This window comes from Corticium candelabrum, chromosome 5, assembly GCF_963422355.1.
Source record: "Corticium candelabrum chromosome 5, ooCorCand1.1, whole genome shotgun sequence".
Taxonomy (NCBI): Eukaryota; Metazoa; Porifera; class Homoscleromorpha; order Homosclerophorida; family Plakinidae; genus Corticium; species Corticium candelabrum.
The window spans coordinates 7,165,535-7,188,625 of NC_085089.1; the positions used below are offsets into that span (position 1 = coordinate 7,165,535).

At 43.0% G+C, this 23,091-nt stretch overlaps 3 protein-coding genes across 3 annotated transcripts; 1 reads left to right on the forward strand and 2 right to left on the reverse strand.

Moving 5' to 3' along the window:
- Positions 1 to 296: 296 nt before the first annotated feature.
- LOC134180222 (RNA polymerase II-associated protein 1-like) lies at positions 297 to 11,787 on the reverse strand. Its single transcript, XM_062647325.1, has 33 exons — positions 11,585 to 11,787; positions 11,468 to 11,526; positions 8,132 to 8,168; positions 8,030 to 8,073; positions 7,887 to 7,976; positions 7,518 to 7,827; positions 7,223 to 7,420; positions 7,050 to 7,147; positions 6,730 to 6,828; positions 6,570 to 6,671; positions 6,345 to 6,512; positions 5,994 to 6,134; positions 5,804 to 5,938; positions 5,665 to 5,734; positions 5,500 to 5,600; positions 5,385 to 5,440; positions 5,218 to 5,319; positions 4,947 to 5,149; positions 4,761 to 4,888; positions 4,636 to 4,710; positions 4,465 to 4,577; positions 4,199 to 4,406; positions 4,009 to 4,149; positions 3,795 to 3,943; positions 3,516 to 3,737; positions 3,321 to 3,440; positions 2,461 to 2,618; positions 2,267 to 2,399; positions 2,035 to 2,200; positions 1,725 to 1,819; positions 1,591 to 1,666; positions 688 to 741; positions 297 to 631 (listed from the first exon to the last, which is right to left on the reverse strand). Exons 1-33 carry the CDS (start codon positions 11,769 to 11,771, stop codon positions 458 to 460), a joined length of 4,212 nt encoding a protein of 1,403 aa, XP_062503309.1. The 5' UTR covers positions 11,772 to 11,787; the 3' UTR covers positions 297 to 457.
- Positions 11,788 to 11,894: 107 nt separating this feature from the next.
- LOC134179505 (glutathione S-transferase theta-1-like) lies at positions 11,895 to 13,860 on the forward strand. The gene is made up of 6 exons (XM_062646417.1): positions 11,895 to 11,954; positions 12,400 to 12,506; positions 12,580 to 12,710; positions 12,788 to 12,925; positions 12,986 to 13,226; positions 13,287 to 13,860. The coding sequence occupies exons 2-6, from the start codon at positions 12,402 to 12,404 to the stop codon at positions 13,683 to 13,685; spliced, it is 1,014 nt and encodes a 337-aa protein (XP_062502401.1). The 5' UTR covers positions 11,895 to 11,954; positions 12,400 to 12,401; the 3' UTR covers positions 13,686 to 13,860.
- LOC134179504 (papilin-like) lies at positions 13,810 to 23,066 on the reverse strand. Its single transcript, XM_062646416.1, has 15 exons — positions 22,910 to 23,066; positions 22,756 to 22,850; positions 22,613 to 22,673; positions 22,440 to 22,539; positions 22,239 to 22,372; positions 22,052 to 22,178; positions 16,367 to 16,447; positions 16,116 to 16,288; positions 15,596 to 16,057; positions 15,361 to 15,540; positions 15,137 to 15,304; positions 14,903 to 15,071; positions 14,751 to 14,840; positions 14,332 to 14,658; positions 13,810 to 14,176 (listed from the first exon to the last, which is right to left on the reverse strand). Exons 1-15 carry the CDS (start codon positions 22,991 to 22,993, stop codon positions 13,947 to 13,949), a joined length of 2,481 nt encoding a protein of 826 aa, XP_062502400.1. The 5' UTR covers positions 22,994 to 23,066; the 3' UTR covers positions 13,810 to 13,946.
- Positions 23,067 to 23,091: the final 25 nt, after the last annotated feature.

The following is a 23,091-nucleotide window of genomic DNA, read 5'->3' on the forward strand; positions in this document are numbered from 1 at the left end:
CGCCGTTGCCGAGACAGTGTAATGGACAAAGATTCATCTCACTGTTTGGTAACATGAGGGAAACAAAGCGCTTTTGCTTGATACGCCTACGTATTGGGAGTCTTTAGAGCCCCTACCCACACTACGCCAGTGAGCCAATCCTAAGTTACTGTCTGGCGGGAAAAATGTACTAGAGAGTACACCTTCAGATATCATTTCAACCCTGATTTTTCTCTTGAAACGTTAACTATTCACAAAACGGCTCAAATCATTATCATTTGTAGGACAGCAATTATAAAGTATAAAGTAAGCAACAGTTGTCTCACAGTGAAGTCAGTCAAATTCATTCATTCAGTTGCAAAACAAGACAATTAAGAAATTTTCCAATGGCTTTCTTGCGCTAGCTCCAACAAGTGGGTATGTATTAAAAATAATAAAACCCAAGGTTACTTCTATTGGGCTCTAAATCAGTACAGCTTTACAGTCCAGGGGTTCTTGATTTTACCATATGTGTTACTTTGTCATCATTTTTGTCTCTCAGATATTTCCTGATTATATCAGCTCTGTGTTCTGGCACCAAATCATGAATTGTAAATCCATTCACTACAGAATCAGCAACTCCAGCAAATAGAACAACATCTCTAAATACAATCTAACAACAACCGCAATGAAATGAGTATCAAAGAATAAAAGTGGCTAACGTCTCACCTCGTCGCACACCAGGCACAATCTATTCATCAAAGAATTGTGATGTCCCACATTCTGAAAAAGTGAAAACACAAGTATGAAAGCAGGAACTGGTAACACTGACATGATTTTCATTATCAGGATGACAAAGTATGTTGTTGACAAATAGTCACTCATAATTATAAATCAACTAGATACATTGCCCGGCTTCGTCCTGATGCATTTAAGAGGAATTAATTACCATGGAAGTTACATAATTGTATATATTAGTTTAGATACAGTTTCTATATAAGCTCACTATCCCGTTCTTTGCACGGGCAGACTAAATATTAATATTACTAATGGTTAGTAAGTTTCTGGAATCAAGCAAATTGTTTTGTGAATGATCACAGAATTAGCAGCTCCTGACAGAATTCTCATAAAGTTAATTAGTTTAACGATAAATAACGTTGTATGCACATTTATGTTGTTGTATGAGTTCACGTGCATTTTTGCTCCGTTCTGAAAAATTAGCAGGCAGACAGAATTCTCATTCAGAGTTATATCCCCTTCAATTATATCCTGTTCTGAGAAATTAGCAAGAATCAAGTATCCCAATGTATGCAAATTTATAGGTTGATGCATGAGTATCCCGTTCTAATTTATTAAGAAGTGAAGAATTATCAGCCTGACAAGATTCTCATGAAGAATTTCGTTCAGAGTTCTATCCCGGTCAATGGTATCCCGTTCTGAGACTATCGATTGTTATATAGCTTACACAGACAGACAGACAGACAGGCAGGCAGGCAGGCAGACACACGCGCACGCGTGCACACACACACACACACACACACACACACACACACACACACAAGTGCACGTGCACACACACATGTGCACACACACACAGCTCTCCTTATATATAGAGATGGTATGGTATAATACCTCACTATTGTGACAAAACAGATATTCACTTAAATGATGAACAGCAACTAGGTACATGATTGGACTCCATTGTCTCCTAATACAGCATTGGCATTACGAACACTTTATGACAGTCCTCAATCAGTAATACGAACCTGATACCACCAGTAAAGAGCAACGTGCTGTATAGACTCAACAATTCAAGATCAGTCTCACAAGGATATAGAAAATGTTTTAGGGGAATTGGAATCTATAAGAACGATAAAGCATGAGCAGTGTTACCACCAAACTAACTATACTTTTCAGGGTGCATTTCTTTATTCTCCACCTAATCCAGTTAAGCTCACCCAAACTCCACAGACTAATCCAGTGGGACGGTGGACTAGTTTGTGGAGTTAGGATGAGCTCAACCAGATTAGGTTGTGAATAAATAAATATATAGTACACTCTTAATTAAGTCCTTGCCTGGTTAAGAGGGATAGCTAAATTTCGTAGAACGGCAGAATATTCTCCCCATACAGCTCTGCGTAGGTAGGAGCTAAATCGCTGTTGAAGAGGAATCAAAAGAAAGCATCCAAACAGTGGATCCCCATATGACACAGCAGCATACTGAGACAACATAGCCACATACCTAAATGATCACATCACATATCATGCTAACAATTAGAAATTGTGATTTGCAGTGTTTTAGCCTCACAGATCATAAAATGATGAGACTCCAGGGATGGATTCACTAAAGTCGATTCTATTTAGTAGAGCTGGTCTGGCGTAGCATCTTAACAGAGCTGTCAGATAAATATGAACAGTATCTTCAAGAAATAAATCACTGCCTGTAAAAGAGTAAAACATGAGATGTCACAAAATGTACATTGCACGTGACATTGTTCATACCAGATAGAAAGACACACATGAGACACGTAAATCGAGTAGTAACAGTCACAAGACGGACAGCTTCAGGTTTCAAAAGCTCCAAGAGCAACAGGAGACGAAGGGTATGACACACAACACCCACATCCTCTCGAGACAATGTATCATTGCCAATTCGTTTTCTATTGACAGAGACAAGTTATACAACAAACCGAACAATTAGAAGTGCCACTGCCACATTCACTGACCGACGTCATATATCAGTTATCTAATTTATATACGCCATTCTTAAATTATGGGCTAAGTAGGAAGCACATGCTGAATAGATGACAAACGTGATTGCTTATCATGTATATCTGCCTTTCAACCATTGGGTATTATAGGTGCTACCTAGACTATTAATCCATACAGCGTACTATTGATTCATATGTCTTGTTTCACCCTGTGCATGCATTAACTTATAAAACACTATGTGTACAGTATGATCCCACTCACACCTAAGTCAACTGCTTATTCACGTTACCAAACAATTACAACAAAGGAAGCAAACATATTTTGGGCTACATCCAAATCAGTGTGAGAAGGTTACTTGTCTGCCCATTTTCAAAAGACCCGTAGCAGTGACGGCTCTGGCATCTTGACAAAACAGTAACGCCTATCCAAATAATTTTACATACTGACTGTCTTGTCACCACCAAGATCAGTAGTGGCACCGTATCACCGACAGGCAAGCAAGACACTGACACAGACAACAAGTCAATCTTAAAACATAATAATGACTAGCTGATGCCCGATTGGTCCTGATGTCAAACTGTTTAACAGTGATAAATGAATATCCATACTCAAGTCTGATTCAATTGCATCAATGGGCGCTGAACACTTACGTTGCTCTGTTGTGAATTGCAACAATAGGTTGAAACATCCAATCTGTCGTCATCGTCACAGACTGGAAATCAGGCAACAACAGAGAGCTGATTTTGTATGGATAACCACACACGAGAGCTCTAATAAAAATACGAGTAATCGCAACCAACATCTGGTACATATAGAGGAATACACAGCATCAGTAGCAAACCAACCTGGATTGGTCCATTTGTCTTTGACTGATTGACGTTAGTAATGACGTCAAAATCAGTTGTCTTATCCCTGGCAGGTTCTCGATACAATCATTCAAGAGTGACTTTGTTTCTAATTCTCTCTTGGCTCCAGTCAATGTAATCGGTTGTAAAGACAGTGCCTGCATTGAACCCACCGATAAATCGGCAAGATCAACAGATAGACTGGCAACACTACTGTCTGTCCTACAAGGCATTGATTCATCGAATATTATTAAGAAAGGTAACGACGTCTGTACTCACTGAAAAAACTCCCTTCGAAATACAACATCTGAGACTAAGTTGTGTACAAAATATTCATCACCTGGCTGCAGCTTGCTCAACAAATCCAATGCAGTAGAGTGATACAAGTGAAGAAGATGATGCAAAGAACCGTCGCTGCTCATCATGAACTGAAGAAATACAATCATTATCGAACTTCACACCCACGTATGCAGTACTGTATACAAATATTTACTGTGTCAACAAACAGTTTGACTAGGAAGTATCTAATGTGCAATGCCAGCCTCTTCTCAGATGACATCCTTGCTGGTTGAACACGCAAGTAACATTCGAGGAACTCGATTACCACACGAGCTGAGCATAGTGCACGAGCTACCTATAAAAACAGTCATCAAACTCAATGCGTCAAATTCAAAGTATCAAACCTTCAAAGCACATCCTTTATGGACTTGGACAATATTCGAAGACATGTGACAAATCGCTGAAACAAAGCTGTGAAACCCAAGCCACTGTTGTGCATCGAGAAATCGAATGGTTGGAGGGACTACAGACGAGGCCATCAGAGATGGCAACGTCGTAATAGAGACGTGAGAGAGAAGTTGGCAGTATAATTCAGTTTGAGACGACAGAGACCTACATGATACACACACAAGGTGATCGACAAATCCACAACCTACAATTCGTCGTTTACATTATTAGCTTGAGTGCTACTTTGGTCGACTGCCCGTTGATGATCGGAAGTAGCAGAGTCTCGATTAGATCCTCCAGTTCGGAAAGAGAGTCTATAACATCCATCGACCTAGTCTACACACATTCCCATATAATCAGTAGATTGATGATCGCATTCACTTGAGACACTAACTATGGATGAAAAGTGGCGGTAATAGACAGCAATGACACTGAACAGTCTCCCACAAAACAACAACACCGTACCATCCTATGCAACAAACGCTAGGAAAAGACAGTAAAATTAGCAAACTTTACAACCTTTAGCAGCTCCATTTCCTGGTGCTTCAGCCGTTGACCTAAACTTTTCATGGCCAATTTGAGAGGGTCAAGCATGCTCATAACCTGATGCCAGCTCAATTTCGGACACGGAAATTCCTCCTCCACACCTGAACACAAAACTGAAACTCGGAAATGTCGACAATCATCATTCCCACAGCCACAAACCATTCTTCTGTGAATGCAGTTGATTTGCTGTGACCGCACCAACATGTACACAAGCCTCCACAAGCCCGAGAATGGCAATATTGAGGTAGAGTGATGACGCCGACGTGTGCCTGGATTCACTGCATGTACCAGGCATAGGCAGGTATTGACCCAACACGTGGTTTAGCTCAAGGAGACGTTGCATTAGAATGGGATAGAGATCACTGGCAATAACAGCGTCACTACAGCTACGACTTAGTCACTATGCTTGTATAGTCAAGTTTACTTTTACCTAACACATTGAGTAGCAATTCCGTAGGTGATGCACGCTTGCATGGTCCTGTAACTGTGAAGGGCTAACTGAAGTGCTTCAGAAAATGGTAAATTCATCTGACTGGCATGCACACCAACAGAACATGTAGCAGTCAACTGGTCACACAATGGACAGACGAGGAGTACCTTGGTTGTTGAGAAATGTATCGCATCACTGCATTGACGACACCAGCACGACTCATCTAAATAAAAGTTGTGTTCAATGGTGTGTTGGTGTGTTGTGTAATTTGCGAGAGTATACCAGCTTACTGGCTATACTCCTACTGGCAGCACAGAGTACAGACACCAGCTTGACGGCTTGACTTAATGGCATACCGTATGCATCACTCAAGGGCAACTCGTCTAGATGGAACACAAAGACTGTGGGTGTACACTCGACTGTAAACAGAATAGAACACACAGATACCTGGGTTTCTCCAACTGCAAGGCAAGAACTGATCTATAACAGTGTCCAGTAGCCGCGGACACTCGACAACCTATAAATTCAATAATGCATCAGACCTCAAGTTATTGTTGCTGTAGTTGTTGACTGTTGCAGAAGTTACTCTAGATGCGGCATGTGTTGAATGTCTTGCAATGCGAGTGAGTATCTCTAACACTGAGATGACCAATGGTGGAGGTAAATGAAAAACTTCTAGCAAGTAGCGCAAACGAGGAAGAAGATCCATTCGCAAAAGTCCCTAAACAATTATGGAGTCAATGGAAGACACACTAGAATCAACAGAATCTGCATACTAATACGAGGTCATGCTGAATTATTTCAAATTCTGTTGGTCTGCCAGAATTGTCGTTCACAGTAACAGTAGGTGACTTGGTGACTTGAAGAGATGGAGAAAACAGACCACACCATGTGCATGCCACAACATCCATCAAGTCCTATCAAACGCAATGCTGTTCACTTAACAGCCTAGCCAGCCAAGAGCAAATAACAAATAAGGCAACAAGAATGAAAGATATCATCACTACACACACACGTGCGTGCGTGCATGCACACACGCACACATGTACACACACACACACACACACACACACACACACACACACACACACACACACACACACACACACACACACACAAGTACTTACTTCCAAATTGCCTTCTACCAGTAGAGAATGAAGACATTGAACAGCTGCCAAGCTAACAGCCTCTACAGGGTCATCAAGTGAGAAACGAAGAACTACTGGCAACCCAGCATCCACAAGATTCTGCAGCACATTGCCCTTAACAGAATCAACAAATGCACCACACCATGCCTGTCAACGACACGTCACTACAAACCAAAAAACTCAACAAAACGAAACTTTGAATACTTTGGTTAGTATTTTGGAAACCACTTGTAAAGCCAACACTCTCTGTTGAATCACACTGGAACGAATCATTGTAAACAGCTCCTCCAGACTGTAACCTGCAGCCTATACCACCGACAGTATACAACCGTATGATCATTCTGAGATGATTCTGGTACCATACTTGAGGATTGGCTCCATGATGATGCAAACCAAGAGACACAGGTAGTTCAACACATCTAGGAATCAGTGAACCATCAAGGCCAAATCGAACAATTGCATCCTACACAAGCAACAGGAAATAACCAAAATAGTGTCAAACACTAGAAACAACCAAAGCAAATGGCATACACTACAAACAACTGGCTCAATCCACCCAGACTCAGTCGGTTGTTCGAATGGATTGTGAGATCAAGACATGCAGAAAGTCTAGTTTAATTTGCATTTCTTGTCTCCTCATGTGTTGCACAAAGTGTCAGTCTAGTCAAGACTACTATAACCTACTTTGTCACCAGCTGCTTTGTCATTGACATCTGCCATCCACTCCAGCTTTTCCACTTCTGCTGTTTTCATATTCAACCAAAGGTGCTTGTTTGCCAAACCTGCCAAACGAAAATACTAGAATTTGCAAGTGTCAACGCAAACGTGAACTCAGATGCAAAGAGCAGTTGGTGTACCCTTTAGTTCTCTCGTTTCTGTAGGTAGTTCTTTCCACTCGTGACTGGCATGTGTGTCACTGTGTTCTATAGTTTCTTCTATCATGGAAATGTCATTAGCGCTTCTACATTCCACTCCAGTGTCTTTCGGTGTTGGTGGTACTGCATCGCCTTCTTTCTTCTTTCCTCTTGTAGACAGGAAGGCTACCAAATCTGGACCTAAATCCATACATTGTAATGAGCGCACACACACACACACACACACACACACACACACACACACACACACACACACTGCAATCAAAAATACTCCTACTCAAAGTCGCTTTCAGCTTTGCCTGGTGATGAGCAATTTCCATTGACGACATACTAGCCACACGCTGCATGTTTTCCTGACGTATTTTTGCCATCTCTTCCTTACTTATAGCTTGTCCACTTGAAGAACTACTATTTTCAAAGTCTAGATATTCCATTCCACCGTCGAATTGAGTTTTTTCAGTTAAAGTTGTTTCAATAGAAGGGTTCGTTATCGGAGCCATCAGAGAATCAGGTAATCCAAACTCAACTCCTCCATTTTGTTCAAAGTGAAGAGCAAACAAACTCTTCTTACTCTTTGACCTGCTACCCTTCAGTCACAACACGATTAGGTATCAATCTCGTTATTTGTCATTGACATGTGCAGTACCCTGGAGTTTCTGTCAAGGACAACTACAGATGGAAACCCGTGCCTTGTGCCAATAGGTTCGTGTGTTCTGATGTTGTTTACATCACGTTCCTACATACGACGATTACAGTGATGCATTCACCATCTCCCAGCAATTCACATGCCTTGATAACGTCAGCTAGAAGTTTAGTGACGTGGCAGTCGTGAGCTTCAATTAAACAGCAATTATTAGTATAGTAAGTTACCATGTGCACAACACAACTTACTGTCCAGAAAATCTGCTGCTTCGTCATCAATCACATCCTAATACGAAACAGTAACACTCGAGTTTCATCATAAATGCTAATAACATAACTCAACTTTATGGACTACTGGTAACATAGTTTCTTTAGCTAGCCAGTAATTATTATATATCTGCGTCGCACACATAAACATGGTGCAAACTAAACATAAAAAAGGAAGACAAAAACAGACAAAACAGAAAGACTACATATATCTACAACAAAAGGAGGAACATACTATCATCTCAGTCAACAGAAAAGAGTTCTTTAAGTGTAGTGCTACTGAAGCGTGAAAGTTGCATTAACCATTCACACGCCATATGACCTGCTGCAGTTCTGGAGGGTGAGACAGAAGCCTCAAAGTCAGTCCTAATCGCCCTGTATATGGAATGTTTTGCGTTATTTTCAATACCATAAAGTGACTGAAATGTCCTGCAATCAGAAAAAAGAAGGATCTCATTGAACTGTCTAGGACAGATGACATGTAAGAAACGACAGGGTTTGTAGATCGTAGAAGCGATGAAAAATAACTATAATTTTCGTTTCATAAACAAATGCGGCAAAGGAAGAAGACCTGTTGCTACTAGTATTGTGTCGACATGAGATCGCCGAGGAACAATAGTTATGTAGTAAAAAGCATCTATTTACAAGATTAACATGACAGATGCTAAAATCAATGTCACGTTGAAACTAGTTGCCTGTCATAAACATTTAGAAATAGAGTAGGATGTCGCTTATCCGTCCACAGGATGACCTGTGCATCGGACTCACTGTAGCTTTGAGCGCACAATACGGTAATGAGCATGAGCATCACAGTACAGGTGTACTTCTCATCCGTGATATGACAATGTCAAACTCTAAAAGCCGCAGAATAAGCGAAAACGAGTCGTTCTCTCTATAGAAGAAAAAATAGAAATTTGCACCAAACTTCTAGGGAATTGTCAAAATATGTGTGCGTAGCAAGTAGATGTCAGTTATCCGGACTATTCAGAGTTATGAACGGGTCAGAGAACGGAAGTGTTAGGATAAGTGGCATCCTACTATATTATACCAATTCATTACTGTATTAATTCTAATAAAAATTACTATCATTAACGTACTTTGCCCAAAAATTAAACTGCAAAAATTAAAGCATGTGTAGTTGCTTAATTAACTTCATTTATATTTATCAATCAAACCCAAAGACCATATAAACATAGGTAGTAAAGTAAGAAAACTGATATTTGATGACTCACTGACCTTCCGGTCGGACGATTTTTAAGACTTCTTTGAGGTCTCTACACTATAGTATCCTATATAAGAGTTGGAGTTGGTTACTGTCAAGAGTATAAACTCAGTCTGGCACGTGTACATGTGCCCCTGCTTATGCATAGTAAATGACCAAACTGAGAGTCAGCTGATCCAACAAGATATCATAAAGAGTGCCAGCTAAACCTGATGACACACTGTGTCTGTGTGTGTCTGTCTGTCTGTCTGTGTGTGCATGTGTGTGTGTGTGTGTGTGTGTGTGTGTGTGTGTGTGTGTGTGTGTGTGTGTGTGTGTGTGTGTGTGTGTGTGTGTGTGTGTGTGTTAGAGACAAAGCCTATGTGATGGTACTGCCAAATTTTATCCAAATGGTGTTATTGTAGGAGTGGTGCGGGTGTAAAGGAGGAAGACAATATAGTGGCAGTAGAGTGGTGTAGGATGTCAATCATTGAATGTCCACACTACTGTGTCTCCTGTTTGTCATGTGTGAATCTCTAATTCAATTAACAAGCAAGATTATTTTACATAAATTATTAATGTCAGTTGTACCACAATAATAACACCCAGTCACCAGAGTCACTCTATTCTTCCCTCCATTTGGATTCATACATAATAAATGAAAAGGAGCACTAACGTGCTAACCCCAGGCACTGAGAAATTGACCCCTTTCTAGTTCCGGATACTTTGGTAGTAACCAAATATTTGGTTAGAAGCACGCCTACGCGCCTGCCATGAAACCATTTCTGTCTAATTAATTAAGTCACAAAATAAAGTAGTTGGATATATTGTATTGTGCATGTGGTAGTTCATTTCTTCTGTCAACTACACCAAACAGTTTCTGCACACCTACTGGCACAAATTAACATCACGTGCAAGCCCCCCTACTTTTCACCCCATATACCTGTCAGGTGCAGTAGTACATACATGGGAAACGTCTGGAACCAAGGCTAGCTGCAACACTGATATGTCAAGATTACATGAGCAATAACAGTGAATGCACACTATGCATTCCAAAGTTTTTTACACTACTGTTTCCGTCAAGACAGTAGCTATTTCCGGTAAGACGACTACCATAACCCTAGTGCATGCGCCTACGCTTAATTACATTACATACAATTTAAATGACATAATATTAAGGTTATTCTAATAATAAGGTTATTTTAATATTAAGGTTATTAATATTCGCTCTTACAATCAAGCCGTGACTGTTAGTAACTTCATTGATTCAAGGTGCGTTCACCTAAAGAAACATTCCGAAGATGTGCGCTATGCTGCTGGCTCCGCCTTCACTGCATCAGTGTGAACGAAACTTGAATCAACAAGGTTACTAACAGTCACTGCTTGATTGTAAGAGTTAATATCCACATGCGGACATGTCAAAACCACAGCACCACACGCCATGGGCATGTGTCTCACCAGTTAGGTGTCAGTCTGTCTGGCACGCCTGACATGTGATGATTATTACTATGCAAAGTGTTGCTAAAAACCCCTAGAGTGACAAAAATTAGTACGCACTTAACTTTAGTAAATCTGAGATCGCTTACATGCTTACGAAATTTTGTTGATTTACAGTATCTCAATCTTCACAGTGCAAACATGTTCAGGGGTAACCACCTGGCGCTATGACGCTGCATGTAGTGCCAAGCCAATTTTTGCAGCACCAGAGCAGCGCCAAAATTTTTAAAAACAATAATGCTTTGGCACACCCATTACTGACTATCATTGACCATCATGCGGAAGTATATGTATCTCCATATGTCAAAGTGAAAAACCATTGACTCCTACTGGCCAAGCAAAGTATGTCTGGTGACTCTGGTTCAGACATGCAGACTCCGGCTGTCATACATACTAACATACTTTACCAGTCGTACGTAGTACGTACTGTACATAAATCTACTTTACCAGTATGCGTGGGAGTGTCCCTTGAGTCCAAGCATGCGCGCGCAGCGCCAGGTACCCCGCATGTTATTTGAACTCTCTCGCAAGCAAGCACGAACAAATACAGTTAATACACGCCTAGTCATTCGACTGGTATTATTGAGGTGACAGCGACAATTTTAATTGAGCTGACATACTGAACGTTCCTCTTTGAATTTTGAGCGTTTACGAGGTGGGCCGCCTCTCTGCGTCGAAACTAATACAAAAACACGATTTGTATTTTACTAACAGAACGACAACCGACAACGCCTCACTACTAAGGTCTACAACATCTCTACTCTTGCAGCTCGTGTCTTCGCGTGTCCCGGATAACGTCAATTTTTCTCCCGCATGGTAATGCGTCCCTTGTCTAGCCGCTGCCTGACTTCTCGACGCTAAAAATTCACGCTGTTGAAGCAGTATATCATCCTCCGTTTCTCCTCGCTTTGGCCTTTGCAACATACGTAAGCATACCCAAGTTACGTGTCCCGTATGTACTCAAGATGCAAATTATCATTATATTAATTAACTATTTATTTTATATAATTAATTAATTAATTAGCATTTGACTAGGATAGATGTAGAATGACCCGTATCCGGCATTTAGTCCGTTGAGGCTCGAGTGACAACGACGTGTAGAAATCGGTGAGCACCGTGTGCGACGTCTAGCTTCTCTTTCTCTCTCGTTTCTAGCTCACACGGCCAATGGCGCCAGACGAAGTCACCCACGCGTCCATCTTGCGTCGCAGTTCGCATCTCCTCCCTTGTCATCGCTTGCTACACTGCAGTCGCTGCTGGCCGTGCATGTCTGTTCGCTTTCGTCTATGGCGAGAGAGAGAACGAGAGCTGGGCGGAGAGAAGCGAAGAAAGACGATATTTGTATGACCTCCAACGCAACCACATGCCACCTCGTGACTCGATTGTAGACTGTGCTCGTGTGTGTCTCGACGCAGAGCTTGCCGACGGTGTCGAGCGATTTGCGGGGTCGTATTCCGCGTTGTTGCTTGTGCGTTGAGTCGCGTCTGGCTTTTCGTTTCGTCTCTGTTGCGACCACCTCCCTACTATTGCGTCATTTGCAATTGTGTTCTAGAAATGGGAGCGTCGTCGAGTAAGCGTTCGAAGCCGAGTGCACCGCTCGAGCTCTACATGTCGAAACATTCTCCGACATCTCGCGCCGTCTGGTTCTACTTTGTGCAGGCGAGAACATCGAATGCAATGTGAAGTGCACACGTCATAGTCACGAGACTCACTATTGTGTTTTTATCTGCAGAACAACTTGCCGTTGGAACTAAAAGTTCTGGATTTACAGAAAGGCGAGTCGAAGTCTGAAGAATTCACGAGGCTCAATCCTCACCAGTGCGTTCCGTTTTTGAAAGACGGAGACACGCTCGTTGGCGAGAGGTCTGTAAGCGATATTTGCATGCGTAAGTGTTTCCAAGGCGCACGTGTAGTTCACGGATTCGTTTCGAAATTTGTAGCCAAGCGATTATCCGATATGTAGCGCATCGCTACACGAATTTCGCAGGCCTGGGCGACGGCAACGTCAAGAATCCCAACTGGGCGCTGATTGCCAAGATTGATGCGACAATCTGCTGGCTTCACACTGAACTTTACAGGTTACTACACGTTTGGGTGTTACGAGTGAAGCGTCTAACAGGTTGGATTGCGATTTCTAGAGATTTGTTTGGAAAATTCATTGGACCTGCACTCTTCGGCATGGGCCCTGAAAGTGCCAGAGACCAAGTGGTTGAAGACGGAGAGAAGCGCGTTAGGAAGCATCTCGACACCCTAGAGAAAGTCTACTTGGAAAAGACCGACTTTCTGGTCGGCAGCCATGCAACAGTAGCAGACGTTTTTTGTGCTGAATTTGTGTCCCTGTTGGAGTTGAAAGCGTTTGACTTCTCTTCATGGCCAAAGGTTGTCATTCTGTCAATTGACTTGATTAGTACATGTAGACCTATTGTTTGTGTGATATAGGTACAGGCATGGTTTCGAAGAATGAAACTGCTCGATCATTGGGCTGAACTCCATGAGGAACATCGTGCAATGGCTAAACATTTTAGTGGTGTCGAGCCGGAACAACCAGAGCCACCCAAACAAGAACCACCTCCTGCAGCAGCAGCCGCCAGTGAGGCAAAAGAAGAAGAAAAGCCTTCAGAGGAGAAGCCCACAGAAGAGAAACCATCCGGCGAAGAGCAGCCAGCCACACAGGAAGAAAAGCCCGCTGAAGAAAAGCCTTCAGAAGAGAAAGCTCCAGAAGAAAAGCCTTCAGAAGAGAAAGCTCCAGAAGAAAAGCCTTCAGAGGAGAAACCTTCAGAAGAGAAACCAGCTGAAGAACCTACCGCAGACGAAAAACCAGCAGAGGGCGAGGCTTGATAGCTCAAATACAAGTTGACTCACTCATTGACTCCTTTCCTATCAGATTGAGTTATATAGGGCCACGGGACAGCATGGACATTAGTTTAGTATTATATGCAGTAGAGGCTGGCCAGGCTGAGGGTTTGTTTTTGTTTCTTATTCTTGCTAGAATTGCATTACAGGATATACTGAACGAGTGGGTTCAATGTCAGTTAGCACGTTATGTTCAATTAGTAACAAATCTACCAATTGTCATTAACTCAATTATCTTTTGACATTTCATCTGCTTAGTCGACAGGATTGGCAGCACTGCCTGGAGATGTGCTTGAATTTGCAATAACCTTTCTTGCTGTACCTTGCACAAGTGTCAGGGTGGTAGAGATTGATACACATGCTGTCGATTTGTGCTGGGAGTTTGAATGATGGTCGGTGTACAGGAGGCAACTTTGTGGGGAAATTTTCAAGCAGTCTATCAGCACCAGGTATATCTCCTCTTCTCTGTGGACCACCTAGTCATTCAGCCATTAGAGTCGACGTTTGCTGAATTTCATACACCACATGATTAATTTAAATAGTCTGTCTGTCTGTCTGTCTGTCCATCTGTCATTGTGTGTGGTGTGTGTGTGTGGTGTGTGTGGTGTGTGTGTGTGCACACGCGCCTTACTTGAAACCTCCAGTATTGTCTCTGTTAGAGTCGGTTCACGATTCCGTGCCAGTCTGGTTTCACACTGATACACAGCTGCATCACTAAACTGCACATTCTTAATCTCAAGCGTTCTATTCAGCTCAATGGCTCCTCGACGTGGACCACTCTGCACTTGCGTTGACACCGATTTCTGCGTAATGCGCTGATTTCTTCCAACAAGAGGATTTCCGTCTTTCAACCAGCGAACAAACGGAGTCGGCAGTCCCACTGCATGACAACTGACTGCAACAGTCTCTCCAACACGAACAGACAATCGATACCTGACAGGCAATGGCTCATATGGCACTAATAACAGAGTCATCATAACCAGACAACACAACAACTTCAGATTGCACGCATGCACACATGCACACACACACACACGCACACACACACACCTTCTGTGGTTGCCGGAAAGTCAGATGTCGATGCAGATGGAGTTAATTCAAAATTTTGTATTGATTTGGTCGTAGGAACCGTTTCTTCGACTAAACCACCATCACAATCTCTCATATAACTTTCGTTAGTCTTCTATCACATACACACATACCTCGTAATACCTCAACAGTAGGCAAGTCCAGGTCACACGAGGCCAACTGACATCTCTCAGTTATAGATGGCTTATCACCATCTAAACACTGTACCTCAGAGCTGGCATCACACTGCCGAGCACAGTAGATCTCACGAGTCCGAACACTAATTCCACACGTTTTCGAGCACTACACACACACAACGACACCCAATGCATGTCAAGACACGATCAAAGCATGTGATATTAACAAACCGGGCTCCAGTCGGAAAAAAGCCACCGCGGACCACACTGTCCACGATTACATATCCGAGTGTCAACCGGTTTCCTAGACGACAAACATCTCTCGTCTGGAAATCGATCCATCCTTGTGCGACACACCACTTCCCTGTTCTGCACTCCTTGCCCACATGACACGGTACACTAAACAACGACAAACATCAACACCAAGCACACAAACACATCGTATTGTATCATACAAGACTCCAGTCGCCACCGATGTACCAACTCGGGTCGTTGTCGCATGAACCTAAGTTGCACGATGCGCGAAGCGGACCGGGTGAAAGACTCCTACAACGCTTGTTCGATACTTTACTGCCTTCTTGTGTGTAACACTGAGCCTTCCTCGTTCGTTGACCAAGTCCACACGATGCCGAACACTTAACACAAAAACATACCCACAGTACATGCATACCTCATGACATACATTTCTACCTGTGACCAACTGCCTAGCTTCCACATCGGACAAGAACTGACACTGCATGGCCGACTCGATCTCGGCTTCGCTTTCTTGCGACAATCATAATCGTTCAATACAGTCGTAGGGCTGTCTTGTCGAACACAAACGACCAATCGCGTTTTCACTCCTCCTCCGCACGTCTTCGAGCACGTTGACCAATCGTCCGCCACATTCCACTGACTCCGACATACGACATTGTTGCAGACTCGACGGCTGACGGGACGAGACGCCGCATCACAAAACGTGTCGTCGACTATCGTCTCTGTGCTCTCTTGCACACAGATGACCGTCCGCGACTGTACGCCGCCACCACAACTTGCATTACAAGAACCATACGATCCAACACGCCATATAAATGGTATAGACGCCAATGTCTGAGTTCGAGTCGGAACGGCATAACTGTACGTCACTCCCTGATTGCCGGCTTGACAAAGCAGCTACATCACAAACACACATCAAATACAAATAATTCCTTTGCAGTGGAGCCTACTGTACCAATACGATGAGGTCACTGCTGATTGGACCGCCAGATCGCAGACTTTCCTTTGCATACTCGCCACGACTACCGACCGTATACACAAACGTCGCACCGAAAACGTTATATGTCCCTGCGCTGTCTTTCTGAAATCGTCCATTGATGAAGTAACGTCCTTGTCTGTCTGCTAGAGCTAAAGCACGACAAGAATGTCTAAATATTAAGAATTGTAATGCAAAACGAAACTCTGATCTATTTAGGTACGGATTACCTAGGAGATTGGATGTCGCCACATCTTCGATTATTTCAATGTCATACGCTCCTGCTGGAATTCGAGTAATTTCATTGTATGCTACAATACAAAGATCAGATATTAAAGGCACCAACAAAACGGCTTACAAGCAATCTGATAGAAATGCAGCTCAAATACCATCAAGGGTGGTCAAGGCATTAGCCACAAGAAGCCGCACAAGCTTAGGTTGTCTGGAGTTAGACTCTCTTACCACCTTCTTGGTCATCTCTGATCAAGTTGCAGGCTCGTACACACAGGGTATTGAGGGGGTTTTGTATAAACCTCCCACAGCAGGTAAACGTCCATATTGTCGGTGGAAAGTAAAAAGAAAATATGAGGACAGCAATCGTATTGAAATATGAGATCCGAATGATGGCAACAAACCATTTTATATACGTCAATAGCATAGTCCCAGTTTTTGGCATTATGTGCATGCGTGTAATGAGTCTGGTGTGCACTCATAATCTTGCATGCACTCAAAGCACGCACTTCTCGGATACTAAAATCTGATGTTTCCTATGCCATGCAAATGTAATATAAATTTGTTAGCATATTATCTAAAGTCCATCCACTTTGACTTCTCCCCCCCCAGCTTGTGTGGTTCTTGAGTGGGCAGACATTCCCAGCATTTATCCAATGAGCAATTAGTAATTACCATAAGGGGTGGGTGTCTTTTAATTGAAGGCTGTCTATTGGTTACAGTAGCTACCTAAGCAATTTGCATAACAAGGATGGCTGAAGTTCATCTGCAATGCACACCCAAAGAACAGCATGGCCATGAGCTCTAAAATGAAGTGTTTGTGTGTCGCTAGAACCTTGCTGTCAAAACTTATTCAGGATTTACTGAGGAAGAAGTCAGTGCGGACAGACTTTATAGATGAATCTGCTCATGATCATCTTAGGCTGCCACTTTCAATGGGTCCACTTTTATATCAAGTGAACCCGTCTGGTACGGGCCTGAGTTGTGCCATAGAACAGACGTCAGCCTGTCAAGGGTCTACCACACAGACTCAATACATTCATACGACTAATCACAAAGACTCCAGTTGGGCTAGAAATTCTCACAATATTTTTCTATATTAAATACTGACATAGATTCCGTGCAAAGGAGGTAAAAAGCTAGCGCAGCCCTACCTGGGTGGTCTTACTATTCAGCCAATAAGCACCTTCTAAGCCCCGTATTTTAACCATGTGCCTACTTCAGTCTGCCTTGAGCCACTGTGAGTGCAACATCCGGATACCTTCTGAGTGTTCGTGACTCTTTTATTATAAACTTTATTGCTTTCCCGTTGTGGAAGCAACGCTTACGCGTGTTTTCCTAGCACAAATCAGTAGAAGTGGGGAGGTAGAGGTGGCATTCGACGGATTCGTTTGACCATGCCTACTTGATGGATTGGCGTTGCCACATTTCATAACTCCTACGATTACACTCGATATCGGGTCAGCAGAATACGTGAAAGTCGCACTATCTTGTACCATAGATGACTGCTCTGCAGGTAGGAAGTGTGAACTTTAGTCACCGTCAGAATCCTAATAGGATTAGAGTAAGGTGTACTTAGAGTAAGGTTCATTACCAGTTGGTAACATCTGACTTTAGCTACCCACGTTTTGACTGGCTTGCTAGCTAAAAGCCAAATTCAACTGTGGCCATTCCTTTAACGCACGCTAGCTTCTACATCTCACAGAGTTGTGGTCGTTACTCACTGAAATGGGGTAACTTAGGATAACTTATAATACAGCATTCTATAACGACTTGCCTTGTCTCACACAGAGAATGAAGAAGAAATGTCCAAAACCATGGAAAGACAAAACATGTAAACCACTGACAGCGTAACCATGTAAAGTCCACATGTAAACATAAATTCACAGAAGCAGCTCTTATCAGTCGTTATTTAGAGTACATCCAGACATACAGCAGCACAGAAACAAAGCAAACAACGTCTAGAGAAGACCAAATTCACCTATGGGCGTGCCTTTAACTCATGCTAGCTTTCTACCTCCTGTGGTTTCCATGATACTGCACTAGACAAACAAGCTGCTTGTATGACCATTGAGTGCCTAGCTAATGAGCAGTTGAAATATAATTAATTAAACTGGTTAGACTTTCATCTTTTTGACTATCACAGTGTTGACATGTAAATTTAAGTGAACTTTTGCTCCTTAATTTCAAGAGTAACTTGTGATAGCCAAGCCACTAAACAAAATAAGTTTCATTATTTATTTGGTCACGTGTTGCACAGTAGGCGAAGCAAGTCGGTCATCTGTCATGTGACGATCTGCACTACTGGACCCTAGCGTTTCACGCCTGGGGTAAAAAGCACACAAAACAACTCAAAAATTATGATTCTAATTCTTGAGTTGTCGTGCAAGCTAGAAGCCTATCACAGGCAGGCAAATGCCAACAGCATGCAGTAATACAAAAATCACAAAGCGCTTTCTTACCAACAGTCTTTTGATGAGAACTTCCAGAAATAATGCTTCGACTGCATGATTAAATAAATTAGCTATTTTATGTCCACTGTGGGTGGGGCTTGGTCACACAGGACATGGCTCACCCAACATCTGGAGTGCTCTGATGGCCCTGGTCTTCTACCAGACTTGACAAGGAAATGAAAATCTAAATCTACAGTAAATGCAGTTCAGTATCCAACAATTCACTAGACTCGTGCCCAGTCCTCCTCCGTGCTAGGTTGCTACACCACGTGCGCTAGCTGTCACGTGTGTACAGGTCCATGTGGTTTCACACGTGTGGTTGGCCTAAGCTCCAAGGACGACTGGTACCATATCTCATCATGTGACAAACATGTTGTAATGTGACCGAAATGGCGTGACATGATTGGTAGATCTTACTGCTATTTAGCATAATAGTTTCCGTAGGAGGGCTTTGTAATGCACAATCACACAATTAGAAAGACTACAGACACAACAATTATAGAGCCACTAAGTCATTTCATGCAGACTATTTGTTGATAGCATCCAGGTCAGTGAGAGTATGACTAGAAAAGGACTTTTGAGAAGAGCAGTCCCAATGGTAACTGGATGTGCAGTCGCGCTCTCCTATATCTTACCTGTCGAGCCACGAGTGTACATGAAGGTAAAGCCTCTCTTTTTCAAAAGGCTGCGACGAGTCCTGATCCCTGTATCTGCCAGAGCACCGTTTTCAGGCGTCTCTGTTAGTTACGTCCAGCAGATTATGTTGGACCAATTTTCAAGCTAATCTCAGTCACGTCGAGGTTGTGAGACAAGCTTTCCTGGGAGCTCATCACAGAATGGACCACGCCACCATAACATATGTCTACGATGGTATTGCCTTCGCACCAGTCTCTGCTGGAGTTATAGCACATTCTACTGATGCTTCTACTTGCGAAATCACCCCTCACCTTCTGCAAGTAAGATACGCACTATGTACAAGAGGTGTGGGCGTGCAGAGTGCCTGTTTGGCTGTAGAAGTCGCAAGCAGAAATCGACAAGATTCGAATCAAGCAAGTGGAACTCCAGTGAAGCTCAAGAGATTATGCGGAGACGCCAATCAATTGGCAATTAGTAGAAATGACTCTTTCGTCCAAGATGGAACATTTGCGAGAGTTCGACTGCTGTTCTCTTGGTCGAGGGCTTGTTTCATGGCACGATTTGAGACAAGTTGTTAGGCTCTGGGCTAATCTACCACCATTCGTTATCCTCGACACTAGACCTTCCTTCGCTTTCGGTGGTCCTTCCACTCAAGGATAGCAACGGGGCAGTATCATGTGATGTTGTCTCCGTAAAGCAAGGGAGGCCTAGTAACTCTTTATGTCGCGTGACCAAGTTTGTCACCTGACCTATTTTGAAAATGATGATTGGTCGACTGTAAATCACATTTGAGTTACTTCCTGATTATTTCCTCTAAAACATGCAGAGATCAGTAAACAATCGCCCACCTCAGTGTCATTTAGTGTGCTAAACAGCTTGTGTGCCAGACGTGTACCAACCAAAGAATATCGTTTGGGCACATTTGTAGGTTGCAAACAGTTCCAGTATTCTCCCTACGTCAGAGCAAGTGAAGGTATCTCTTTTAGTCGTGTGCAGCGATTGCTTCTGGAGTAGCTTCAGGCTGACATCAGCCACGTAGAAATTTCACACGTAGTCGCAATGGCTTTCGATCGATTCCGGGAGCACAATGATAGTTATCACAAAAGCGTACATGTACAGTAGCCTAATCGCTATTGCGTAGTCTTCTACTCAACGACAAGAAAAGACAGAGTCTGCGCGTTGTCTTTTTGCAGGCGACATGGTCTTTGTGCTCGTTTCTCTACGCTAACTAAACAGTAAGCAGCATCGCAAAGGCCAGCATGCATAGTTACTGACTGTATTTGGTGCCTTTCAATTCCAACACTTTGGTATGAGGGCATACCCTGATGTAAAGGAAAACACACCTGATCTCTCTTTGCAAGTCTTTAGCAATATGAAACAAACCTAGAAGGGTGGACCTTCCTAATGACAAAATTAGTTAAGTTGTCTAATGACATAAAGAGTTACTAGGCCTCCTTTGCTTTATGGAGACAACATCACCTGATACCGCCCTTTGTGTGGAAGGACCACCTAAAGCACAGGAAGACGTAGTGTCCAGGCTAGCTAACCTTTTGTGTCATTTAGCATTGTCTCTGCAATCTATTAGAAATCTTAGCGGAGACCAGTGGGCTGAGCTAAATAACTTAATTAGACTGAAAACACGTCACATGACGAGATATGGAACTGTCCCAGTCCTCCTTCATGCTTAGGCCGACCACATGTGTGAAACCACATGGACATATACACACGTGACACCTATCGCACGTGGTGTAGCAATCTAGAGGACTGGGCACGAGTATAGAGGCCTGTCCACACTGGCAACTGGATCGTGATCAGTTGAATCCAATTAAAAATTGTGGGCGTTACCCTCCTCACTCGTCTTTGTTCTCGCTCACCTTACGTCGCTGTATCAACGCTTTCCACAAGCAAAGAAGCCACACGTACACATCGGTCATCAGTTACGTGATATCAAAAATGAGGCAGAGGTAGCGTTTTCAAAGTGCAGTGTGGACGCTCGCTATCCCAATGGGATTGCGATCCATTCTGGTCTAGTGTAGACAGGGCTTAACAATTCACTGCAATTACAAACTCCTTAGTTTAGTAGAGGAGAACAATAGCCAAGTGGATAGGGTTAGTGGTTATGACACCTGGCTATGGCTGTTTCCCACTACAAGTGCTCTAGTGTTACAACAATTAATGGCTCCTAAATTTAGCCAAGAGGTCCATGCAGCTGTGCCTAACGGTATTTAATCAAGCAACTTCAAAAATGTCGATGGTTTGTATAGACCAAGACATGCATGTTAATATATAATTAAAGAGTGAGAACACTAATAAATAAACAATGTCTGATTACCAACCAATTGACGAATGCTCTGCAGCATAAACATCTTCCCAATCCCACTTTGTAAGGCTAAGGTCACCCTGCAGGCTGCAGAGCTCTAGACAGTTGATTAAATCATGTCACTCTTGAACACGAGCAATCACCTCGTCTCTGACTGTCTCCTCAGAGAACAGCTGTGAATCTAACTCTGATCCGATTACATTCTACGTCACAACTATACCGTCCATCAGCAACTAGAGCTACAAGCTTGATAGTATCCTCTAAGACTTCCTTACCTCCCACCTTGACCTTTGTCTCTAGAAATCTGTTTTGAATTAGAACACAAGTAGACCCGTTTCCTCCACAGACTCCACATCTGTCTTTCTCCTTATTAGACTCCAAGAGCTTGTCACATCCCAATTTCTAACAAGAGAAAGTATACTAAGTCGGTATACAAAGAGTCTCAGATGATTGTCATCACACCCTGCACTGTCCTTCAACGCAGACACCATTTCCATCTTGATGGGAACACTCTGTGCCATCCAGAACCCTTCTGAATGGATAGAAGAAACTTTCCTCTGTTGCAAAACAGTGCAATATGCACGGATCCAAGTCGCCTGGTTACAAGACGCAATGAGAGCAAGCAACAGACAAGCAGTGCACATATAATGGGAATTAACCTACTTCTTGTGTAAGCGACCCATGAATAATATCGACCATTGAACCTCCGGTTTTGTCTCGAGCACTGTTCTTCTCTGAACGTCTTAGAATTAGGCGGGCAAGACTACGCACGCAATTAACTGCATTCAATGTGATTCGAGACAATTCGAGACATCAAACAGGTCGCGTGTGCTCACCTGAACATTACAAGATCTAAACTGCCTGTCTCCATTAGCCGGCTGACATCCACCAGCCTCTCTGCAGCAAACAAAATTCAATGCATTTTGTGTGGTGTGCGCTAGCACAACACAGCTGATGCGGATGTAGACTAAAGTAGTACCTGGCATCGTCCGAGCAAAGACGAATGCGTCTGGATATCCCACCGCCGCAAGTTCGACTGCACTGATTCCACGATTGCCAAGGAAGCCATCCGTCCTGCAACACGCGTCCTACACGTAACGGACAACTCCGATCAATTTCAATATATATGACACCTCCAGTTGGCCATCTACAGTAGCCACTACGTCCAGCAGAGCCAAAACGAGTCCCAGTACGCTTTTCCAAGCGATCACAAACATGTCCCTACTCTGACAGGGCGTGGGCAACGGTGACAGCAAACTACCAAATCTTGTTCGTCGAGTGACCACTTCAAAGACCTTCCGAGGTTTAATGCACA